At 43.3% G+C, this 26,760-nt stretch overlaps 1 protein-coding gene across 1 annotated transcript; it reads right to left on the bottom strand.

The window, feature by feature from the left end:
• Positions 1-20,243: 20,243 nt before the first annotated feature.
• PCDH20 (protocadherin 20) lies at positions 20,244-26,145 on the bottom strand. The gene is made up of 2 exons (XM_054024737.1): positions 25,828-26,145; positions 20,244-24,321 (listed from the first exon to the last, which is right to left on the bottom strand). The coding sequence occupies exons 1-2, from the start codon at positions 25,978-25,980 to the stop codon at positions 21,637-21,639; spliced, it is 2,838 nt and encodes a 945-aa protein (XP_053880712.1). The 5' UTR covers positions 25,981-26,145; the 3' UTR covers positions 20,244-21,636.
• Positions 26,146-26,760: the final 615 nt, after the last annotated feature.

Raw genomic sequence — 26,760 nt, 5'->3', positions numbered from 1 at the left:
TTTCATATATGGAAGGGGTATGCAGCACCACCTCACACAGAAACAGTGGTCAGGCCCGCACACTCCTTTAATCATTTTTCTTTACCAAATTATCTTTCTTCAAGCTGCCCTAAGGAGCTCCAACACAAAGGACAGTGTGGGTACTGACCATCTGACTGCTAAAGATAGACGATGGAGTTGCAAAAACCTTGCCTCTGTATTCTATGTGAAATTTTATTGACATTCAGTGACTAGTGAGGATAATTTTCATTTGAGGGAAGGTCTGATTATTGTTGTGAGGTTTATTTAGTCATTCATTCATCTGTTCCCTTGTATTCCCTGGACTTTTCCCTTACCCTAATTCCTATCCTCCTCCTTCTTCTTTTTAATTTAACTGTAGCCATTAATAAATAGCTCCTTTTAAAATTTGGCCTCTGATTCCTTTTAATTGGTAATTCCATAGAACCTGTAAATTAATTTAGTTACCTGGCCACTCAGTGAAGACTTCTCCCCTCACACACACACACTCTCTCCAGTTAGCTCCAGCAAGCTAAAGGATGACGCATGTCATCAGCCCAAGAAGTCTGGGGCCCAGAGCCATTCAGGAGAGAGGAACAAGTAGACTGTGCCATACTTGGGGATCAGGGCTCCTCCAGGAGTGGGACACAAATGGATTAAACAGTATATATATGTGGAGGAGTAGGTATCCTTTGCATTGCTTCATCAACTCAGGGTTTTGCCAGCCCACATTTCTCCCCTTTGGTGCCTGTGTATCTCTTAGCTAGGTCTGGGTACCCAGCAAACCACCATCACCAAAGAGAAAAGGAAACATTCCCCATCAGCATCAGAGAAAGGAATTGTCATGGTGACAGGGCTAGTTACACCTCTAATTCCTCTCACTGGTCTGACTGCATTCAGCATCTTCAGGATCTGGTGACCAGTAGTCAACACAGTGACCAGGCAGCTTTCTCAAATCAAAGTATAGTTTCATCTTAACAGTAGGAATAAAGCATAACATCAGAGAAAAAGGTTATCAAAACCAAAAAAGGTCTGCACACATATCTATCTTACCTAAGCCCTGACACCCTGTGAGAGAGCTCAGGAAGGCCACAATTCTTCAGACACCCCAGTTGGTGCCTGTGGCTGTCAGTCTGTTCCCCCCAAACAGCTCCCTGACCCTTGCCTCCCACACAGAAAACGAGAGAGAGAGAGAGAGAGTTCTTTTAAATCTAAGTCAGAATCTTTGTTCTTCTTGGTTTTGCAGGCTTCAACTTGCTGCCCAAAATCACTGTGGGGAGCAACTTGGGAGGTCAAGCCAATGTTCCCTTCCATTCTCTTGTAACAACCCCCAAATGTTTGTTGACAGATGTCTTCTCTCAAGTCTTTGTATTGCCTTCCTACTTTTTTTACCCAACAGCCTGCTATTAAATTAAACCAATATATGCATACAGCAAACATCCCTACAGGGGTTCCTAAACTTGGTTCATGGCTTGTTCAGGGTAAGCCCCTAGTGGGCTGCAAGATGCTTTGTTTACCTGAGCGTCCGCAGGTATGGACGCTCGCAGCTTCCAGTGGCTGCAGTTCATCATTCCTGGCCAAGTTTGGGACCCCCTGCCTTACAACAATCAGACAAACATATAGTATTAAAAAATATTACATAGTAGCCCTGCATCCTCCATGGCACCTTCATCTAACCTCAAACTGTGTCCCTTTCCATTTTAAAGTAATCCCCTTTACTCTGTCTCTCTGCCTGGGGCTCATACTGTGCCTCCTAACAAAATTAAGGCCAGTGGTAGCCTATAACACAGTATAAAGTGAATTGTCTGCTACAGAGACTGCCAGTGAGTATGGCAGTGACTAACAATAACATAATTAAAAACTGTATTTCTACAAAGAGCTTATAAAATATTAAGGGTCATTATTATAATAGTTGAATGAAAAGGCCTAGGTTCTGTTTGATGTCAATTTAAAATGATGATTTATCCATGATATATGGTATGAGGTGAGTCAGAGCAGAATTTTACTATATAACTATAGTCATCTATTTCCTTTCAAACTCCAGGGAATTATAAAAATGTATCCACACTGAAAGTGCAAAGGAGGGCCAGAGTATAATTGCAGACAATAGAGTACTAGATATTTCCTGGCAGCAGTAGTAGGATATTGAATCGCTAATCTCTAGAGTGCCAATTCAAAACCAGTCCAGCTCAGCAATGACTAAACCAGGGATTGACAACCTTTGGCATGCGGCCCATCAGGGAAATCGCTGGTGGGCTGGGATGGTTTCTTTACCTGCAGCATCCACAGGTTCAGCAGATCAAAGCTCCCACTGGCTGCGGTTCACCATTCCAGGCTAATGGGGGCTGCAGGAAGCGGCCAGCACATCCCTCGGCCCACGCTGCTTCCTGCAGCCCCCATTGACCTGGAACGGTGAACTGCGGCCAGTGGGAGCTGCGATCGGCTGAACCTGTGGATGCTGCAGGTAAACAAACCATCTCAGCCCGCCAGCAGATTTCCCTGATGGGCTAGGTGCCAAAGGTTGCCGATCCCTGGACTAAACATACTCTACTCTTAGGTTTCTTTCTATAACATCCTCCCTTATTAAGGTTATCTGGGCACAGATTGCTAAATCAGTTGCCACATCAAGGGCCTGTTACACTTCTTAATGCTATTGAATGCCCCAGTAGGCACAGCTGGCCAGAACCCAGTACCCCATTCCATGAAACTTGGACTTGCTATGATCATCCATGCATTCATGACATCCAGGCACAATTACAGCAACCTGTTAAATTTAGGAATGAAGCCCCACAGTCTGAAAAAGTTCAGTTTTGCTTTGACAAAGAAGCCTGAGGGGTGACCTGATAACAGTCTTCAAATATGAAGACATCAAGAGGTGGAAAATTCACCACTTCCCTTGGTGGTTTATTCCAGTGGTTAATCACCCTCACTGTAAAGAAATTGTGCCCTTTTCCTAATTTTAATTTGTCTGGCTCTAACTTCCAGCCATTGCTTCTGTGTAAAATGTGTAGTATTACATTTTTCAGAGTAGCAGCCGTGTTAGTCTGTATCTCCAAAAAGAACAGGAGTACTTGTGGCACCTTAAAGACTAACAAATTTATTTGAGCATAAGCTTTCGTGGGCTACAGCCCACTTCTTCGGATGCATAGAATAGAACATATATTGAGGATATATATATACACATACAGAGAGCATGAAAAGGTGGGCGTTGTCTTACCAACTCTGAGAGGCCAATTAAGTAAGAGAAAAAAACTCTTGAAGTGATAATCAAGATAGCCCAATACAGACAGTTTGATAAGAAGTGTGAGAATACTTACATGGGTAGATAGATTCAATGTTTGTAATGGCTCAGCCATTCCCAGTCTCTATTCAAGCCTAAGTTGATTGTATCTAGTTTGCATATCAATTCCAGCTCAGCAGTTTCTCGTTGGAGTCTGTTTTTGAAGCTTTTCTGTTGCAAAATTGCCACCCGCAGGTCTGTCATTGAGTGACCAGACAGGTTAAAGTGTTCTCCTACTGGTTTTTGAATGTTATGATTCCTGATATCAGAATTGTGTCTATCAAGGTTCCTTCCCCACTATGAACTTTAGGGTACAGATGTAGGAACCTGCATGAAAACCTCTAAGCTTCTCTACCAGCTTAGATCTGCTTTTGCTGCCACCACTCCCAATGTGCTAACTTCCTTCCCTGGGTAGCCTTGAGAGACTCTTCCACCAATTCCCTGGTGAACACTGATCCAAAACCCCTTGGATCTTAAAACAAGGAGGAATTAATCATTCCCCTCCTTCCCTTTCCCCCCACCAATTCCTGGTGAGTCCAGATCAGTCCCCTTGGATCTTAAAACAAGGAAAAATCAATCAGGTTCTTAAAAAGAAGGCTTTTAATTAAAGAAAGAGAGGTAAAAATCATCTCTGTAAAATCAGGATGGAAAATAACTTTACAGGGTAATCAAACTTAAAGAGCCCAGAGGAACCCCCTCTAGCCTTAGGTTCAAAGATACAGCAAACAGAGATAAACACTCTAGCAAAAGGTACATTTACAAGTTGAGAAAACAAAGATAAAACTAACACGCCTTGCCTGGCTGTTACTTACAAGTTTGAAATCTGAGAGACTTGTTCAGAAAGATTTGGAGAGCATGGATTGATGTCTGGTCCCCCTTAGTCCCAAGAGTGAACACCCCCCAAAACAAAGAGCACAAACAAAAGCCTTCCCCCCACCAAGATTTGAAAGTATTTTGTCCCCTTATTGGTCCTTTGGGTCAGGTGTCAGCCAGGTTACCTGAGCTTCTTAACCCTTCACAGGCAAAAGGACTTTGGAGTCTCTGGCCAGGAGGGATTCCACAGTATTGTACACAGGAGGGCTGTTACCTTTCCCTTTATAGTTATGACGGTGTCCATTAATTCTTTTGCATAGAGACTGTCCGGTTTGGCCAGTGTACATGGCAGAGGGGCATTGCTGGCACCTGATGGCATATATCACATTGGTAGATGTGCATTTTGTTCTCTGTTATATCAGTGTAAATCCAGAGTAACTTCACTGACTTCTTTGTAATTTGATCCCGAACGTGGTTTTATTTTCAAGACTCACACGAAAACATAGATTACTCTGATAGTAGCATCTTTTTTCTTTACTTGCTACATCACCCATCTCCAAGCCAGTATTAACTCTCTCATCTGTTTATTTCATTTCTCCGATCATTATCCAGTTCCCAAACATCTGTCAGATGCTTCACTGCAACATATTTTTATCTTTTAACCTTCAGCTACATTTATCACCTGGACTGGGTTAAAATTAAGACCCCTGAGTCAAAATAATGAAACACCATGTCTCTGTGCATCAAGGAGGGGAAATCTGTTTTACCAAGAAGGAAAGAAAGAGTGGACACAAACAGTGACCTTATCCTGTAGCCCTCCAGAGATATGGGAAGAACAACATTGACCATATACTTATACTTTGAAGTTAGTAAGCCGTAAAGTGGGGACCAAAAAGGATGAAAGAAGATAGCCTACTTAGCCGCATAACATTTCAGCCTTAGGGTATGTTTACTTTGCAATTAAAAACCCATGGCTGGCTCATGCCAGCTGACTTGAACTTGCATGGCTCAGGGGCTGTTTAATTGCAATGTGGATGTTTGGACTTGGGCTGGAGTCCAGGCTTTAGGGACCTGTGAGGTCGGAGGGTCCCAGAACTTGGCCTGCAGCCTGAGTCTGAACATCTGCACCACAATTAAACGGCCTCTTAGCCTGAGCCTGCAAGCATTAGTCAGCTTGCATAGACCAGCCACGGGTATCTAATTGCAGCGTAGACATACCCTTAGAGACCAGAGGCTGTATCACTCCCTTCACCTCACACATGCTACAAATAACTTGCTACTGAAGTCAAGGTGTTTGTGATGGGGAAATAAGTCCCAGAAGAGGAAACACCTGGATCTAATTAAGGAAGACTTTGCTGAAAAGAGAAATAATCAATACCATAAGGAAGAATTGATTTTCTTATGTCAAATGTAATGTATCTATTTTAGCCAGAGTAACAAGTGTGTTGTATTCAGAAGGCAACTGTTGTACTCTCAGAGAGCCTGGGAAATGCTTTTTATTTAATTGTTACATCAAAAACAGCTGAAACCAGATTTAGGGTACGTCTACACTTACCGGAGGGTCCGGCGGCAGGCAATCGATGTTCTGGAATCGATTTATTGTGTCTGGTTTAGATGCGATAAATCGATCCCGGATCGATCCCGGAAGTGCTTGCCGTCGACGCCGGTACTCCAGCTGGGCGAGAGGAGTATGCGGCATCGACAGGGGAGCCTCTCTGCCGCGTCTGGACCCGCAGTAAGTTCGGACTAAGGTACTTCGAATTCAGCTATGTTATTAACGTAGCTGAATTTGCGTACCTTAGTCCAAAGTGGGGGGTTAGTGGTGGCCAGGCCTTAGTATTGTACTCAGAGAATACCTAAACTTTCTATGTCTCTTCTCTCGCTGTAGCCCACTTCTTCCTGCCTCTGCATTTCCTGACAGATACTTAATCTGATAGGTCTACACAGAACAAAAAGCAAAAAAACCCAACCAAACAAAAAAACTGTGGCAGCAAGCCTCCCAGCCTGGGTCAACTGAAACAGCAGTGCTGGCATGCAGACAACATCCATTCCTTATCTCTCTTTGTTATCCTCAGGAGAGTGATATCATTCATGGTCACCTGGTTGAAATGGGGTGATTTTATTAAGGGGACATTCAGAGGTGCCCGTTCCTGCTCGGCTGAACAGAAATGTACCCCGCTGTTAGCCACGCGGTGGTGGGGAGGGGTGAAGTGATCATCCCAGAGAATTGTGTGTGTGTGTGGAGAGGGGTAGTTGGGTTTGTGCTGCATGTTAACCCGGAAACCCCAGCCCCTCCTTTTACATTGCAAACCCATTTTAAATGGCCAACCCAATGGGTCCTTGGTATGGGAAATGAGGGCACTGCTGTTTGAAACCATTCCCACATGTTATGAAGGTTAAAAAAGCCAAAAGACTGTGGCTTACCATGGCTGCCTGCAAGCCGAATTCTGTTGCCTGGCACTGCGTGAGTGATCTCTCACATCAAACCGGCAGGCCCACAATATAAGAGGAAAAATGTGACCTTGTAACGAAAGCACATGTGCTATGTAATGTGAACAGCAAAATTTAACGTGAAAGAGTGTACCCCTGGTTCTCTAAAATGTGTCTTTTTTAACCACCTCTCCCTTCTCCTCCACCAGCTGCAAATGTTTCTCCTTTGCAGAGGCTAGCGAAGATTAGAAGGAGAAAACAGCGGACTCGGGATGATATGTTCACGGAGCTCCAGATGTCCTCCCACGTTGAAAGAGCACAGCAGAATGCGTGGAGGCAGTCAATGTCAGAGTGCAAAAAAGCACAATTTGAACGAGAGGAGAGGTGGTGGGATGAATCGCGGGCTGAACAGAGCAAGTGGCGGGCTGAAGATGATAGGTGGCGTCAGCTTGCAGACAGAAGGCAAGAGTCGATGCTCCGGCTGCTGGAGCATCAAACCGATATGCTCCAGAGTATGGTTGAGCTGCAGGAAAGGCAGCAGGAGCAGAGACCGCTGCTACAGCCCCTGTGTAACCAACAGCCCTCCTCCCCAAGTCCCATTGCCTCCTCACCCAGACGCCCAAGAACACGGTGCGGGGGGCCTCCAGCCACCTAGTCACTCCACCCCAGATGATTGCCTGAGCATCGGAAGGGTGGCCTTCAATAAGTGTTAAAGTTCTAAAGTTTTAAATGGCAGTGTGTTCTTTTCCTTCCCTTCTCCCCCACCCATCCTGGGCTACCTTGGCAATTATCCCCCTAGTTGTGTGAGGAATTAATAATGAATGAGAAGTAACAATGACTTTATTGCCTCTGCAAGCGGTGCTCAAAGTGGGAAGGGGAGGGTGGGGTGGTTGGTTTACAGGGAAGTAGAGTGAACCAGGGAGTCAGGGGGGGCAGAGGGTTCATCAAGGAGAAACAAACAAAAGTTTCACACCGTAGCCTGGCCAGTCACAAAACTGGTTTTCAAAGCTTCTCTGATGCGCACCGTGCCCTGCTTTTTCAAACCAAAAGATTGAACTCTTCTAACCACCCTAGTGTCTGGTTGTGCGTAATCAGTGGCCAGGTGATTTGCCTCAACCTTCCACCCTGCCATAAAGGTCTCCCCCTTACTCTCACAGATATTGTGGAACACACAGCAAGCAGCAATAACAATGGGGATATTGGTTTCGCTGAGGTCTATCCGAGTCAGTAAGCTGCGCCAGCGTGCTTTTAAACATCCAAATGCACATTCCACCACCATTCGGCACTTGCTCAGCCTATAGTTGAACAGGTCCTGACTACTGTCCAGACTGCCTGTGTACGGCTTCATGAGCCATGGCATTACAGCGTAGGCTGGGTCCCCAAGGATAATGATAGGCATTTCAACATCCCCAACGGTTATTTTCTGGTCCAGGAAGAAAGTCCCTTCCTCCAGCTTTCAAAACAGACCAGAGTGCCTGAAGATGCGAGCATCATGTACCTTTCCCGGCCATCCCACGTTGATGTTGGTGAAACATCCCTTGTGATCCACCACGGCTTGCAGTAGCATTGAAAAGTACCCCTTGCGGTTTATGTACTCGGTGGCTTGGTGCTCAGGTGACAAGATAGGGATATGGGTCCCGTCTATCGCCCCTCCACAGTTTGGGAATCCCATTGCAGCAAAGCCATCCACTATGACCTGCACGTTTCCCAGAGTCACTACCCTTGATATCAGCAGGTCTTTGATTGCCCTGGCAACTTGGATCACAGCAGCCCCCACAGTAGATTTGCCCACTCCAAATTGATTCCCGACTGACTGGTAGCTGTCTGGCGTTGCAAGCTTCCACAAGGCTATCGCCACTCACTTCTCAACTGTGAGGGCTGCTCTCATCCTTGTATTCTGGTGCTTCCGGGCAGGGGAAAGCAAGTCACAAAGTTCCATGAAAGTGCCCTTACGCATGCAAAATTTTCGCAGCCACTGGGAATCGTCCCACACCTGCAACACGATGCGGTCCCACCAGTCTGTGCTTGTTTCCCGGGCCCAGAATCGGCATTCCATGCCATGAACCTGCCCCAGTAACACCATGATTTGCACATTGCTGGGACCTGTACTTTGTGAGAGGTCTATGTCCATGTCAATTTCCTCATCACTCTCGTTGCCGCGCTGCAATTGCCTCCTCGGCTGGTCCTAGTTTTGCTTTGGCATTTCCTGGCTCTGCATATACTCTAGGACAATGTGCGTGGTGTTCATAGTGCTCGTAATTGCCGCGGTGATCTGAGCGGGCTCCATGATCCCAGTGCAATGGCGTCTGGTCTGAAAAAAGGCCCGAAACTAGTGTCTGACGGAGGAAGGGGGGGCGAGTGATGACATGGCGTCCACGTACAGGGAATTAAAATCAACAAAGGTGGCTGTGGATCAGGGAGAAACACAAACAACTGTCACACAGAATGGCCCCCCCAAAGATTGAACTCAAAACCTTTTTAGCAGGCCATTGATTTCACGGAGGGAGGGGGAAGCAAATGAATACAGAACAAATCTGGTCCATCTATTTTTTACATCTTAAGCTGGCAGCAGACGGTGCAGCATGACTGATAGCCATCGACATCTTCTGGGTGCTTGGCAGAAAATGATGTACTACGACTGATAGCCATCCTCGTCAAAAATCAGATGCCCAGAGTGGAAAGTTTGGTTCAGTATTTCTTATAGGAATCTGCTGAAGAACTTTCCCGGGTGCCTCTGATTGAACTCACTGAGGAGTACGACGACGATGGATACCAGTCATAATACACCATCCACTGCCAAAAGGCAAGGAGCTGCTGCCGTGTAGCAATGCAGTACCACGTCTGCTGGCACCCAGATGACATATGCTGACGATGAGCTGAGCTGAGTGGGCTCCATGCTTGCAGTGGTATGTTGTCTGCACAGGTAACCCAAGTAAAAAGGCATGAATCGATTGTCTGCCGTTACTCTGATGGAGGGGGAGGGGCCTGACGACATGTACCCAGAACCCCCCGCGACACTGTTTTTCCGTCATCAGGCATTGGGATCTCAACCCAGAATTCCAATGGGTGGCGGAGACTGCGGGAACTGTGGGATAGCTACCCACAGTGCAACGCTCCAGAAGTTGACGCTAGCCTCGGTACTGTGGACGCGGTCCGCCGACTTAATGCGCTTAGAGCATTTTATGTGGGGACACACACAGTCGACTGTATAAAACCGATATCTATAAAACTGGCTTCTATAAATTCGACCTAATTTCGTAGTGTAGACATACCCTCATTTGTAACCCCAAGTTAGGAATTCTTGACTCCTGGGTCCCAACCTGGGCCTCCAGAGTCTATACAGCATTATGCAAACCTGAGTCCAACCAGACATATCCCAGACTTCCTAGCACCCTCCCAAAATGTGGCCTCTCTAGCCCTTTGTTCACGATGCAGTGTGGAAAGCTTGACTGTCCATCAAATTTGACTCTTCAGAGTACAAAGAACATCGGCCTGTGGGACTGTGGGATACTTTTGGCAAATTCTCAGAGCATGAGTTCAGTGGGGCTTTGGTTACACTGCAAAGTAATCTGTTTTGAACCTTGGGTCCCAGCTCAACTCAGGCTTGGCAATTCCACCCCTGTAGGGTCCTGGAATCCTGGGTTCAAGGCCTTGGTTAGCACAATTTGAGTGTAGATGGAAGGGGTGTTAAGCTTCAGCCTGAGTTTGAACCCTGGTCTTATGTTGCAGTGCAGACATACTTGCTGTGTTGACATACTCATGGTGCCAAAGGATGGCACTATGCCATAGCAAACATGTTGGATTCTTCTTTATTCTGCAGCATTTTAATTACACAACTCTTGGGAATCGTGTTATATTGGTATTTTGGTTAAAGCCCCAGCTTCTGGAGTCTTGTTACTATGTTAAAATCTCAGCCTTCATTTTGAATAAAAGCCATTATGGCTGCAGGGAAAACTTAAGAAATGTGACCTAAATGTACTCTCAAAGCTCAAAAATTAGAAGACAAAAAAATCTCATGATTTTAAAATCAGACTCATGATTTTGGGCACCCAATATATGGTTTATGAATATGTGGGGTTGGCAATAGTAGGTCCTTGACAAGTCAAAATGTCATGACTATAGAAGGCTCTTGTAGTTACATATTAGATCATTGCTTCCTGTTTTTATCCTTAAACCTCCCCTTTGAAAGTCAAAGCTGCAAAGGGCAACAATCAGTCTGCAGTCATTAATACCAGTTAGGTTTTATGGTATTCAAAAACCTGGACCTCCTTCAGGTATACTACTGAGTTCCTGATTTGTCTTCTCATCTTTCATATCAGCTCTTTCTCTTGGGGTGTAATATCCATGATAGTATATTACATTTTAAATGGTAATATTTTTATATTTCTCAGAATTTACTAGAGCCTTTAAGGTGTCTTTCTGATTCTTTTTGAACTTAGATCCATTTGAAGGGCATAGTGTACAGGATCTAGGAGTATTTTCTTTGATCAGCATCACAGCAGGTCCCACTTACCTTATTCTCATACTTGTACCTGCTGAGGAACATTCAAGTTTACTAACCTGTTGTAATATCTTTAATGCATCTGTTTATGAGCTATCTGCTTCTTCTCAACGGAGTACCTGTTGTTTGGCTTAGGAAAGCCAGATGCAATTGACTATCTTTTTAAAAATATGTATGTATTCGTTTATTTATTTTTTATTTTTTTATTTATTCATTCATTCATTCATAATTGGATGGGAGATTCCAGATTAGCTTCTAGGATATATTTCTGTATATATAGTCAAGAAGGATCTTCATCATTCTCTTTTAATGTCTGGAGTATATTTTTGAGTTTGACCTGTTCATTCTGCAGGTCCTTTTGTCCTTGGGTACTTTGGACTGGATGTAATATGATCAGAGAAACCTAATGCTTTGTAAAAGTTTCCAACCTTGCACTACTTTATTGTAGACCATTACCTGAAAACACTTGCTAAGGAATTTCATGTCTTGTGAAGGTAGACTTCAAATGTTTTGCTCAGGTCATCTTGTAGAACACTCAACTCACAGCACTCTGAGCACAAGTCAATTACCACTGAATTGTCTTTGCCTTTAAAGTAAAAGCGAAGTTGATACATTTTGCAAATGTCTTTCTGTTACTTGCTGAAGATGTAATGATTCTATAAACTGTTGTGTTCAATATGTTTGACACAGAACATTTTAGAACCATATAAGGAATCTGTGTGTTTCTGTCAGGCTGATAAAGGATTTCTCTGGCTCCTCTTTTGCATATTTCCATATCAAAATGTCCTTTGGCATTGCAACATAGCATTTTGTTCCTTGTACTGTATGGAATCATAATCTTTTCCTCTAAGAATTGCATCCCTAGCACAGTGTAATCTATCACGAGTAGACCAGTGAAGATGGAGTAGCAATGAGACTTCTTTCTTTGCCTTTGTGCATCTACCATGTATCATTTTTCTTGAAGATTTGTGGGTGTCAGCATTCTCATAAACAGCAGGTATACAAAAAATGTGACTCTCAGCAAATAAGGTCTCCAATCCACTTCACTGGTATTGTTACCCCAGTTATTTGCTGATTTGTGAACATTCCAGTGAGAAAGTTTTCAGGAACAAGGGTGCTCAGAGAAAACAAAGCAGTTGGCTCAGATAAATGTGTATGAGAGTGTTCCCAGCAGACATGCTCTTGTAGCTATTTGCATGGGTTGGGAGTTTGGAAGGAGACAGGTGGTACCTGGCTACTGGGTATCTCAAGACACAGTGTCTCACTGCGGCAGCAAGCAAAAACAGAGTTGAGAGGTGGCTTATTCAAACAAAAAACAATATTGGTTTCACTCATAGACACTAAAAACATCAGTGATTTGTACAAAAAATGTAGACATGTGCAAAGCTATATTAATGAAACCATGGGTGGACAAATGCTTTCCTGTTACACGTGTGCAACTCCGCTGATGTCACTGGGATTAAGTTTGAAAAGTTTTCACTGAGGGCAAAATGTGGACCTATACTTGCACTAAACTGTAGGCTACTCCACCATAATAGTATATGAGAAGCCAGAGGCTTTTATGATATGCATCTGGGCTGGCTTTTCTGGATACTCGATCTAGCTGAGCTGGTAAAAGGTGGGCTGGCTATTCTGGATGTTTTCCTGAAATGAACACCCAGTATTTAGTTGTTTTGTATTTAATTAAAATTAAACGTAAAACCTTATGTGTCCATTCAGGTGAGAACTCATATGAATATGTACCTGGATGGTATGGAAAGTGTCTTATTCAAGAGAAAGAAAAGGTATGAAAAGAAGCACTTTAACTATATCTTCAAGGGGAAGCTCTTAATACTTTCCAAGCTGGGTCCTTGTGCCAGAGCATCACATTTGATTATATTAGCCAAATAGTTTCACTTTATTAGTGTAAACTTTGGGTTTTTTTAGAGGGCAAATACATGGAGAAATGTATGTTAGGTATTTGGTATCTTTAAAAAAAAAAGAGTTATCAGATATGTGATCAATCAAACCACTAGACCTTTACAGTCTATCATATAAAATTATGTTATTGAAGATGCACTAATGAAGCACTTTTCGTATCAAAAGTGAGATGTTAGTATCAGAAAAACAGTAGGACCCTTTAAAGTTCCTGTCTCTGATCTCCTCAGAGCTGCTGCAGCCTGGATGGGAAAATGCTGGTGATTTTGGTCTTCTTTATACAAAAGAATTATGTGACTTGATAAAAATGCCCTTAACTCATGAGAGGTCAAATGGGAGTGGAGGATGCTCAGCTCCTCACAGGAGGTGCTCAGTACTTGAGGCCTAAAGCACTGGATTATTTGAATTAACTTGTTTCAGAGTGGAGTCGAGGCATTTAAGTAATTAGATATCTCATGTTGATTTTAAGTAGATATTTAACAGAACTTCCAGGACTTAAATATGCCCTAACATTTGGGCTTTTCCTTGTAGAGCAGTGGAGAACGTAATCCAAAGTCTCAGCTGTACAAAGCTGGGGGCCAAATGATAAAATAGCTACATTTATGCGAGTAACCCCATATTTGCTGTGACTCTGATTTTTCAGTACACCTGTTTCAAAGAAAAGTAAATTAATGATTAACAATTCAAACCTATTTAATTCTGCTCAATGTACAGCTGTTCTCAGAGAAAAACAATAACAGTTACACCTCACCCCCACCCTCCAAAAAAATATATAGGTTGCATGCACTTTCCCCCTCCCCCTGAGTCAACCAGAAAAAAAATAATGTGCAGGTAGCTTGTAGGTAGAATTGCATGCTTCCCATTTGAACAGTAAACATCTGCAGGATACCAAACATCCTCTTTCTTATTAGTGCAATTAATATTTAATGAAATATAGGAGAGAAGAGCTATAGAGTTATAGATTATTTGGAAAGTCAGTGCAGAGTCAGCTATAATATTTGTATACTGATACAAAATAAATAAGGATCTAATTTCATTAACAAAATTTCACTGTTCCTGTGGACACACCATGTCACAGTAGCAGCATGTACTTTGGCTGAGAATATTCAAATGTTTCTAATAAGACCTGTTTTGTACTGTGTTAGCAAAAATGAGCTAGCACAACATGATAGCATGATGGAAAGTTACCAATAAAAGAATGCTATTATTATAGTGCAACAGACCCTTTAAAAACATTCCATCCTTTATTCTCTTTACCACGTTGACCTCCTGACAATGCGAGTCATTTACTGCATTTTGTATTAGCATTTAGTGTCAGAAAACCTCAGTACTGTGCCAACTTACTCTTAGGGTCAAAGAAAGATGAAAGGGGACCTTAACACTGCTGGGGATGCTCAGCAACTCCAGCAGAACCAGGGTGAACCTTTATTTAGCTTATGACCACTTCCTTTCATTTCTCACAGGTACTGCCACTGCTCTCTTTAAGGGACTTTTTCATTTTGACTGCATTTAATTAACTTTGCTATGTTCTGCTGTTATTCACTTCAGTGCCTAGTGAAGTGCAACACATCCCCGAAAGCAGCACTTGTCTGGTCCTTTGAATATCACACACCTCTTTTATTACTTTATTCTTCTAAAAATGTAGCCCGGGGTGTGATATGGAGGAGGGGGCTAGCTTGCACTAAATAACTTTGTATTCAATCTACCATTTTAAAGGGCTTGCCATATTACTAAATGTACAGGATCACACTTCCTGTATGTGTTCTGCAAGCTTTGACTGAAAGGAGGTGGCTACAATTGAAAAAAATAATTCTATAAAGTATTTTTGTCACTGCTTTAGAATAATTCATATAGCAGAAGCAGCGTACTGGCCTGAGACTTAAATTCCATTGTCTCTGCACTGAGCCTGTGTGATATTGGGCAAGCCACATCACCTCTCTGGGCATCTGTTTTCCCTCCCACCCTGTCTCATCTACTCAGTTGTGAGTTTTCTGGGGACAGATACTGTCCCTCATTATATGTTTGTACATTACCTAGCATGAAGAGGCCAAGATCTTGGTTGAAGCCTCTAGGCACTATAATAAGATAACTAGTAATAACTGAAATACTTCACATATCATAGTTTCTTGCAGCTCCTCAAAATGCTTTAACTATCATTATACATAGCACTAGTCTAATGCAGTCACAGTCAGATAACTGGCAGCATTTAACTAACACATTTGTGTATGTGTGTGCGTGCGCGTGCACCAAGGACACTGGATAAAGCTCCTAGGCTTGCAAAAGTACTTTAGAAGAGCAGTAATCTAATGAGGAGAGCAGAGGAACTGGAGCCAGGAACAACGGGGTTGTAATCCCAGCTGCATCTTTGATTCTGGGACGAGGGTAAGTGATGTAGGCCCCATATTTTCTAACCTGAAGGGAGCCACTTTTATTTATTTAAATACACATTTGAAATTGTTAACCTTAACCTCTATGGGCCAAATTCTTCCCTGATTTACACCCTTCTATGGAACTGCACAAGATGTAATCAGGGCAGGATCTGACCCTCTGAGTGTTTGTTTTCCCATTCTGTACACTCACTCCATTGACTTGTGGTGAGGATTAATGTTTGTGCAGGGCTCTGGAGATGTAAAATATACAGCATATCCAGAAGGATGGAAAACTAAGTTCACCCTGCAGGGATTGAAACCCATAGTTATTCCAACGATTGTGGGAACATAATGTCAAGCCTGAACACAAAGTCAACTTCTCTATTTGAACATAGATTAAATGATCCCACATAGTATATTTGAGTCATAACCTAAATGCCTGCTACTCAAAATACCTAGTTTTTGATGGGTGTAAGATAGCAATGTGAAAACCTGCAAGTCAAACACTAGGCATGGATTTGTTTTCACAGGCAGTGAGATAAATGATTGAATGCATCATAAATTATTAAAAGGCTCTGTATTAAGAACAATGTTTTCTTAGCACCTGTTGTATACTTAGTGTTCTGTTTGTTTCTTTTCAGAAATATTCAGAACTGTATCATTTGGGTTTTAAAACCCACTAAGTCAAAACTAGTCTAAAACTCTAGATGCAAATTCTGAAACTTTGGTTACAAAGTGTTTGACAGATAACCTTTCTTTGTAGGAATGAAAGTATCTTTGTTTTCTAGCATTTGAAAATCTTTATTTGTTCTTCCTTACTTGCCAAATTCTGTGAGTTTCTCTGCATCGCTGTGCAGATGTCAGGTTTATCTCCCTGGCAGCAGCTTCAGTCTTGTACAGAGCACGAAACAGAAGCAGCTACTCTGCATGCACAGTTATTTTTAGACACATTATAACCTAGAAACCTTTAAATTATGACATGCTACAAATTATGAGAAACTTCATAACTCTGAATGACTTATTATGAAGTAGCATGCTAGAAGTGTGCAAATGGCTCCCAGAGATCATTTTCGAGTCCATTAAATGAAAGACTAATTTTTAATAAAGTAGAAAGATCAACGAGTAATCCTTAATCCTGTGAGAAGTCCCATTAAACTGATAGGCTGATCCTAAAGGTGCTGAGTACCTGTGGCTTCCATTAAAATTTCACAAAACATTTAAACATTGATACTTTTCGGTAATAAAGGACATGAATTTACTCAACGATCCAAACTTCAGCTTAGTTGGAGACCAGCGTGAAGCAAATGTCTGTTTCAGTGGAGTCAGTGTGTATTTTGATGTATTGTTTTTAACTGTAAGTTAATTTTGTAAATATTAATGCATATGAAAATGAATGATTGCTAGACACAAAACTGGTGACAAGCACAGTACAGAGCAGGTAGCAGTCACTGTACAAGCTCCGTTGCAAAGCTCTGTCAATGCACCTGAGTCTTGGAAAGAAACACCCTGCAGTTTCTGTCACTGACCTTTTTTGAGCTGGAAGTGCCATTTATGTCAAATTATGCCAAATTGCAGGGTGTTTTTGTAATGCAGGCCACTGTTCACTGAGAGCTAGGATGAGCTCAGACCAGAAAATTCATTTCTCTTTTGACCACTTTGAACACGAGTCTCCAGAAGTGAAAGTTTAGTAGGGAATTAATCTGTTCATATTTTTGAATTAGGGTATTTTCATTAAATCTTCCGAAACTGAAAAATGAAGAGTGAAATCCTGGCTGCATTGAAGTCAAAAGCAGTTTTACCACTGACTTCAATGGGCTTTGGATCTGACTTTGTAGGCATAGTCATACATTTGAGCCCTGATTCAGCAAAGCAAGGTTTAAGTGCTTTGCTGAATCAGGGCCTTGAAGCCTGCATAGGCCATCAGATAAAACGGAGTTTCAGTGTTAGACATGGGGGGCGAAAGCAAAATGGTCTCCTTCTCGTTGCCACACTTTCAGAATTCATCCCTTACTGATATTAAAACAGGCAGCGTTTAGCTAATTTTGCATCAAAACAATAACTTCAAAGACTCATGGAGCTCCCATCTTTTTAGAAAGATCAAATGGAATAAAAAAAAGAGAAGAACCCAAACTGATTTTCTATGCTCACCTCCACTAGGCTCACAGCCCATTTCTTGTCCTTTATTTGCTAATTCTAATTCAAATACGTTTTGCATTGCAATGCTACAGTGTCTTTGGCAGCACAAAGATTAGGGCCATCTCATTTTTTATTGAACTGGAGAAACAGCACCCACTCGCTCACAGATTGTTCAATGGATATTGGGATTCTTAATGAATGGGACATTTATTTTCATGCCAGCTCAACTACCAGCATTGACAAGATTAGCATACATTTTGGCAACTGCACTAACACAAGGTGTTAGTAAAATAGGCCTTTTATCTTTGAATCTAATTTACTTTAGCTATACTCATTAAAAATGTCTTTTGCATGAAAAGGATTTCTGAAAGGGATATTCTGTCAACAGCAAGGTCTACAGAAAAGTGCCTCATTACTGGTATCAACTATTCTGACACTAGGAAATTAGAAGCCCTCTTTTTTAAAATGAAAAACATCTACTGCGCCATGAGTTTGAGATAATACCTGATTGTTTTGTCATGGATATGATTAACCAAATTGTTGCATGGCTGATAGCTTTTTTTACCTGCTGCCAATTGCATAGTTTTGAGTTAAAAAAAACAAAAGGACCCAATCTTGCATGCTTTATTCTCTTCTGTGGGACTACCTGCATGAAGACTACCCATGGGGTGGATTATGACACCTTACTGACACTGACTAGCACCTGCCACCACAGATAGCCCATTAAAGTCAATGGGACTATTTAAGATAAAGGCTTACCTTTACTTCACCACACATAGTTGCACTAGTCTGATGCCTGGTCCACACTAACCCCCCACTTCAAACTAAGATACGCAACTTTAGCTACGTGAATAATGTAGCTGAAGTTGAAGTACCTTAGTTCGAACTTACCTCGGGTCCAGACGTGGCAGGCAGGCTCCCCCGTCGACTCTGCGTACTCCTCTCGCCAAGCAGGAGTACCGGCGTCGACGGCGAGCACTTCCGGGATCGAACCCAGAAGATCGATTGCTTACCTCCTGACCCGGAAGTAAGTATAGACGTACCCTAAGTGAAGGTAACAAAGAGTCTGGTGGCACCTTAAAGACTAACAGATTTATTTGGGCATAAGCTTTCGTGAGTAAAAACCTCACTGCATCCGAAGAAGTGAGGTTTTTACTCACGAAAGCTTATGCCCAAATAAATCTGTTAGTCTTTAAGGTGCCACCAGACTCTTTGTTGTTTTTGTAGATACAGACTAACACGGCTACCCCCTGATACCTAAGTGAAGGTGTGATTGCAAACTGATTTACTTAAACCAGGTGCATACAACTGTGTGGACGCTCTTATTTCAGTTTAAACCAGGCTCATTTTGGTTTATCTTAAATTGATTATGAACGGGTTTAAGATAAACTAAAATAAGCCAGTCTTAAACCAACGAGTTCAATTCAATCCGTGCAAATCCACATGTAGACAAGGCCTGAGTAAGAATCACATAATCTGGTGCCCTGTGTGTAAGGGTTGTAGGATCAGAGCCATGATTTTACGTTTTAGTTTTTTGTTATTAAAAGTTTGATCCTTGTTCCTGCTCCCATTTAAGTCAATGGTATAATTGTCATTGACTTCACTGGAAATGAGACCAGGCTTCTAATTTGAATAATACAGAAGTAATGCAGAAAATGCTATTTTTCTTTTGCTTAACATGCTGCTAGACTGAATAAAGGTAGTATGGAGAACTAAACTTTTCCACCAAAGCATCAAAATGTATAATAAAGAACCCAATTACAAGGAATTAGTCATATTTCTTCTGAGATAATAATCAATGTCTTTTTCATGACATGAATTTTCATAGATACGTGCCATTTTCATATATTAATAATATTAAAAGAAACAAAACAAGGTGATAAACCATAAGCATTTGACAGGTAGAATTCATTTTTTCATGGAACACAGCCATCAAACTGCTCACAAACAAAAAATGTTCTGAGAGTATATTATAGAAATGTTAATACTAAGAACTAGTTGAAATAAACCTCTGAAAATAAATTCATTTTGATAATAAGGTGGTTTGATAAAATATGACCAGATTCTTATACTTTCACTCATGATAAGTAGCACCCCACTCAGTAAATGGCCTGCAGATTTCAATGAGTCTACAGTGGAGTAAGGTACTAGCCCAGGGGTCGGCAACCTCTGGCACGTGGCTCGCCTGGGTAAGCACCCTGGCGGGCTGGACCAGTTTGTTTACCTGCTGCCTCCACAGGTTCGGCCAATTGCGGCTCCCACTGGCTGCGGTTCACCGCTCCGGGCCAATGGGGACTGCGGGAAGCGGCGCGGGCCGAGGGATGTGCTGGCCGCGGCTTCCCACCGCCCCCATTGGCCTGGAGCGGTGAACTGCGGTCAGTGGGAGCCGCGATCGGCCGAACCTGCGGAGGTGGCAGGTAAACAAACTGGTCTGGCCCGCCAGGGTGCTTACCCTGGCGAGCCGCGTGCCAGAGGTTGCCAACCCCTGTACTAGCCAAAGTGGGTGAATGTATCAAAATCTATATATAGTTGCACTGCATACTTTAAAAAGCAAGAACCTGATACTGCACCATTTAAGTCAATTTGAGCCTTGCCATTGATTCCAATGGGTGCAGGATAAGGTTCCTAAGAACAATTTTGGAGTGTATTATTTTTTGGAAGTATTATGCTTTTTAAGAATGTGCTATGTATTAAATTAAAAATAAATAAAAGAGTAAATACCTAAGTAATGATGAAAAATTGCTTGTAAACCGAGTGGTACTCTGCTTTATCATTAAAAGGTGAGCACCAAGAGAAAAAGTTATTATGAAAATATATAGCTTTAATTTGCAGACATATAAACACTTTTGGTACAGTACAGACATATGATGCCAGAAATCAAAATGATTAGTTTTAAGCATAACACTTATTTACCTTGTTTACACAGATAAATTTGATGTAACCATCATACAACAGATAGTTCCCAGTTCTTACAATGAAGAGAAAATGATGCATCACTGATAAACCTGCTGCTTTGTTGCGGAGGATGCAGCAAAGAATAAATTATCGAGAAAATATGCCACCAGTCTTACAAATACGATTTTGGAATTGATACAAAAAACAAAACCAATGAAAAGGAGCCTGGAATGGTAGCCAAAAAGGCAGAAATCAGATCTTTCACATGTAATACCAACCCAGAGAGGAACAATAGTCAGTATAAACTAAGTTCTAGAATTGCTAATAATGTGAAGTGTTTTTTGTTTTCATCTGACAGATTAGCGTCAGTAGAATCACTTAAAAATATCTGTTACACAACCAAAGTGATGGAATACAACTGACAGATTGCTGGAAGAATAAAAATATCAACACTTCTGGGACAACGAAGGATTTAACCATTCCTTTTCTTCTTTGCATCTGGCCATATTTACTGAGATGGACGTGTGTGTGTGTATGTTTGTTGTAAGAAATATTAAATACAATTTTTTCCCTAATAACAGCAAGTAAACTGTTGGAGCAATGGTAGTTTGTGTGAAGATATTAAGTCTGTAATAAGTGAAAGATGAAGATGTTACAGAAGTTCAAATTCTGATTACATGACAATATTTTGCATCTTTGCTCAACAGGAATTGCACTTCTTGTTAATGCCTTCTCTATCATACTGTCTAAGTATTACTCATGAGGTAAAAATTCTGTTTGTTTTACTAGTGCATGTTTCCTCCTCTTCTTTTTATCATACAACCAGTGGAATACAAATTTCTTTTGTGTAAATATATGTATATCCAGATATGTTTTATATTAAAACCCATAAATATACTTTGCATTAATCTCATGGTCAGTACCTCAACAGTTCCCTGCACAGGAGCATCTGATGCCCTCTTGTGGTTAAAATGACTTTTTAAACTTTTTAAACTTAAGTTTAATTCATCATTGTCTTACCTTCCTCTCTCAGTATAATCACTGATATGATGGGTTTATGATAGCTGCAAATGATGTTCATGTTTTTATAGACTCCTTGCTAGCGGTTAGTACGAAGATTTCATTAAAAAAGCTGTAATCTGAATTTGACTTTAAAAAACCTGTAAACAGCTATTTACAATTATAATATTATTAAGTTATAAATTAGTGGTCCTTCATTGTAACTGCTGTCAACATACCCAATCTGGGCATTGTCCAAGGTTTGTTAGACAGCAGTTTGGTTTATCCACATGGAAACATCAAATATTAGAAATCTCCATTGGTTTCTTCTCCAACATATGAAGGTCAATTCTTCCATTTAGTGGGATTTGTACTTCCAAATTTTCATCTGCTCTGTGATGCTTTTTCCCTTTTCGTAAACAGATGTAAATGCCCATCCCAGTTACTAAAGTGATTGAGCCCAAGCTTATTATTGACAGGGCTACTAAAGTAGGCACGCAAGATGGTGACTCCATTTTTTTATGCGTAGGCTCTATAGATATTTGTGGCTCTTTTTCCTCTATATTAATGTCAGGTTCCTTTCTTAACAAACTTTCAATATAGCTTTCATTGCTCACTGTGTCATTGACAAAAAGGTTCACCATGATTGTGGAATGGAGGGGCTCTGGATAGCCATGATCGCTAACTTTTACGAGTAGCCGGTAGAGACCATAGTCATTCTGCATCAGTGACTCTTCCAAGGTGATATTACCAGTTTTAGGGTCAATCCTAAATGATTCAGGCCGTGGACCTCTTCTACCTATGATGCTGTAAGCTATGACAGCATTCATGCCAGTGTCTTTATCTACAGCATAGACTTCTGTGATGGGAGAGCCAGGAAGAGTAGAAGGAAGTACCAACAAATAAGATGTATTAGACTGAGGAAACAAGACCAGTGGGGGGTTGTCATTAATGTCCAGAAGAAGGATAGTTATTTTGGCAGTAGAAGAAAGGGCAGGATCACCTCCATCAACAGCTTCAACCCACAAGACATAGGAACTTTGCTGCTCCCTGTCGAGGGAGACCTTAGCTCTCAAAACTCCTTTGCCAGTATCTATCACAAAAATATCACTTCCATTTACAACTGAAAGGGCTACCCATCCATTTTGCCCTGAATCAGCATCTGTAACACTGATAACTCCAATTTCCCCAAAACCTGGAAAGTTTTCTGGTACAAAAAAACTGAAATCCTTATTGATAAATCTAGGACTATTGTCATTTTTATCCAAAACTGTGATGGTGACAGTTGCTAGCGATTCTCTGGGAGGCAATCCAGAATCTATTGCTTTAACAGTATATCTGTATTTCTCTTTTTCTTCTCTGTCCAGCTGAGTGGAAACTGTAAGAACACCTGTAGTTTTATCTAAAGAAAAATATGAAGGGGCATCAGGCCCTAGAAAATAGGACACTTTCCCTCTCTCTCCACTGTCAGCATCCGTTGCATGCAATTTGGTCAAAAAAGCATTGGGAGCATTATTTTCTTCAATAGATAATTCTATTAATTGTTGAGGGAAAACTGGTGAGTTGTCGTTATCGTCCAGAACCTGTACTTTAATTATCTTGTTTACATGAAATCCCTCTGAGTTCCATGCAACCACTGATATTTCATAGAGCTGCTGTACCTCATAGTCTAAAGGCCTTGTAGTCTCTAATAAATATTCATTATTGTATGGTTTGTATGGTGACAGTTTGAATGGCCCATTGCCATCCAAAAAGCAATCCACTTTATATTTTTCATCTGGGTCTTTTATAGTAAAAAATGCTATCGGTGTGTTAACAGGCTCCAATTCTTTCAAGTAAACCACACCTTCTACTTCATTAGCTATAAAACGAGGGACCACTTCAGGGGGTCTCAACATGACTTTGATGATGGACACAAGCACAGTGGTCACAGCAGGGATACAACCAGGACCGTTGGCCAATATAGTCAACCTATGGAGCCGGGGAGCATCACCATCGATCTTACTAGAGAGCTTGATGGCTCCTGTACTTTCATCCAGATGGAACAAATCTCTTGATGGCTGGGGGACCTTTTGACTGTAAGAGTAAGAGATCTGGGCATTGGATCCCAGGTCCATGTCAACTGCGTGGATGGTGGCCACGTGTGTCCCTGCACTGGAATTCCCATAGACAGTAACGTTGAGTTGGGAATCGCTGAACTGGGGGCAGTTGTCGTTGATGTCGCTGATGCCAATGGTGAGGGTGGCACTGCCCAGTAACGGCGGGGTCCCCCCATCCTCCGCGATGATGAGGGTGACATACTCCTCCCTGTCCTCCCTGTCCAGAGCCCCCATAACAATCAGGTAGGGGGTCCTCTCCCCACTCTCATTCTCCTCCACATCTAGGGTGAAGACCCCATAGTCGTCCTTAAGGCGGTAGGTCTGGACTGCATTGGTGCCCAGGTCAGGGTCGAGGGCCGGGTGCTCTATGGCCAGGCGGGTGTCGATGGGGGCGTTCTCGGGTACCCAGAGGCGCATGTTGGGCACGGGGAATCGTGGTGCATTGTCATTGACATCGCGGATGGAGATCTTCACCTTCACTAGGCGGAAGTGCTCCTGGGGCAGCACCAGCACGTCCAGCAGCAGCAGGCAGGGCTCTGAGGATGGTGCTGGCAGAGAGGCAGATAAGCCAGCGCCGGTCTCCAGGCACAGCGCCTCGCGGTCGATCTGCAGGGCTGAGGTGTGCAGCTCCCCCGAGCGGTTGTCTAGGCTCACGTACTGGTCACCCAGCCCCTGGGAGGCCAGGCTGAAGGAGAGCACAGGCTCCCCGCGACGGGTCGGCAGACCCTCCGCAGCCACCCCATGTAGCCGCAGGTCCTGTGCCAGGCTCCCGATGAGCACCCCGGCCGGCAGCCCCTCGTTGAGACTGTAGAAGAGCTCGGTGGCGCGGCTGTAACTGGCAAAGCAGTTGAAAGGGCCGATGAAGAGCAGGAAAAGGAACAAATGCTAGGGAGAGAAAGGCACAGGGGATTAGAGAGGGATGTCCCTGGCACATGCCCAGCCAGCCCACCCTGCCCACAAGCTGCAGCCTCTCTGCGATGAAATGCACCATCTGTGCCCCAGATACACCCATACCTGCACCCCAAATATACCACCATGTGCACCACAAATACACCACTACCTATCCCCAAATACACCATGTGCACCACAAATACACCACTACCTGTAGCCCAAATATACCCCAACTGCACCTTAACTACATCACCATCTCCACCACAAATATGCCACCAATTACCCTCTAAATACATCACCATCTGCACCGCAAATATACCAGATAAAAACCAGTCACCTGCCCATCTGTGCTCCAAATATACCACCAACTACCCACAAATACACAACCTTCAGCACCACAAATACACCACTACTACCCCCCCAAATACACCATCATCTGCATTCCAAAACCATCAGTCTAGACTCCGAATATATCATAATCTTAACCAAAATACACCATTTTCACCACCATCTTTCACTCATATCCACCACTATGTGCATTCCAAATACCCAAACGTTTGCCCCCTAATTACACCACCAAATACATGAGCTCCCGTCCTCAAATACACCCAAACCATCTGCAGTATCTGTTCCTCACACAAACCCATATAACAATGTCCGCCAAATACACCCTCTGCATCAGACACACCACCATAAGCATCAGATATGCCACCCTCTGCACCCAACAACGGACACGTGCACCACTCACTCCCCCCCCAAAGAAACCGCCTGCACCAAATACACCACACACTGTGCACCAGATGCATTATCCACTTCGCATAGACAGTCTGCACCGCTGCATCCATCAAACAGGTCATGCACACCAACTATCGTAACCAAATAGACCATTTCACAGATGTGCCTATTCGCCTCCGATGGCCCTGTTGCACAACCCCCAATGCAGCCCCGTGTACACCAAACAGACTATGCAGGGAAGTTTACCATCAGCACCAAGAACACCTCACACAGAGGAGCAAAGGGGGCTCCCCGTTCATGTAGCCCAGAGCTCAGTGTTCAAGTTTCAATTCCCGTTTAACAGGTAAGTACTGACCCTCACCAGCCCCCTTCTCCCTCCGCAGGACTCACCCGAAACGCAAACAGAAGCGCCTGAAAAGATTATGCAAAAAAACTGGCCCTTTCTGATTGCCAAGCCAGCTCTGCATTTGGAAACTGATTCACGTAACTTCGTCTCCAGCCTCGGGGAGTTCTTCTCCCCTCCATTTAAAACCATTCTCCTGTCAGTGTAATGGCGTAAACGGTTCTTTAACATAAACAAAGACACCCCCCCCAGCTTTGATTGCTGTTGGTAGAGGTGCTACAACCAACAGGACCCATTGATCGCTCACGATGAAGTTTAGATCGAGCTAGAGCATTTGCTTTTTTTGTTTGTTTTTAAACCCCAACCGCTTCTCCTGGGCACGAGCTCACAACTTGCAGGGCTCCCCCGCACACATCCCCTACCTGCAGGTTTCTGTGGCTGGTGGTGCGCCCAGCGCTGCGTAGGTGCCCCATCTCCAGCTGCCGGTGCCTGCTCCTCGGAAGCCAGCTTGCTCCTAGGGCTTGCGAGCGCCTGCCAGTCCCTTGGTAGTTCATTCCCTCTGAAACTGCAGTCATTTAGCTCCTGGTGTGAAGGCAGCAGAAGACACTCCCCTCTCTGCTCATGCAAATCGCTGGGAGAACTTCAGCCAATAGTCACAGGCACATCAATTAACAAAGGGCTCGGATGGGGAGAGAGGGAGCGCGCGAGGGAAAGCGAGGCACGGCCCCTGGCATTCTCTGCTCCGGGCTGCTGTGGCGAGGTACACGAGGAGCCCGGCACGGCGCCCTGTGTGCAGGAGCGCAGAGCCCGGGGGGCGGGAACGCACCAGCCCACCGCTAGGTTTAGCACCGTAATTGCACAGAGCGTGGGGCTCTGCCAGCTGAGCTCTCTCACCAGCTGCAAACCCGTCCAGAGGAAAACGCTGTCAACAGGCGCCACCCCGGTGCATTCCGCGGGGACAGCTGAGACTGTGCACTCGGACTCCGGGCAGCGTTTCAGAGGACGCTGTCTTTGCAGACTGGAGTTTGGGGGAGGCCAGGAGGCAGAGGGATGCAGCGAGTGCCACTGATGCGTGTCACCCTCTCCAAAGCACTGCCCAGAAATCGGGCTGCGATCCGGACTGAAGCTAGTAGGCAGACTGGATTGTGGCGCTAATCAACCCAGTCTAACTTAATCCAGCCGCAGCAGCATATGTAGTCATATTTTCAGCCTGAGCTCCCAAGGAGAAGGGGGGGGGGGAAATGTCCTGTAAAATGGGGGTAATAACAACAGCGTTTCCCCTTCTTGCTTTGGAATCTCGTTTCCTTTTAGTTAAAGAATAATCAATTGGATCTGAATCAATAGGCTCATTGGAA

This window comes from Malaclemys terrapin, chromosome 1 (genome assembly GCF_027887155.1).
Source record: "Malaclemys terrapin pileata isolate rMalTer1 chromosome 1, rMalTer1.hap1, whole genome shotgun sequence".
NCBI lineage: Eukaryota > Metazoa > Chordata > Testudines > Emydidae > Malaclemys > Malaclemys terrapin.
The sequence above is the reverse complement of the archived record's forward strand: the minus strand, read 5'-3'. Positions and strand labels throughout refer to the sequence as shown.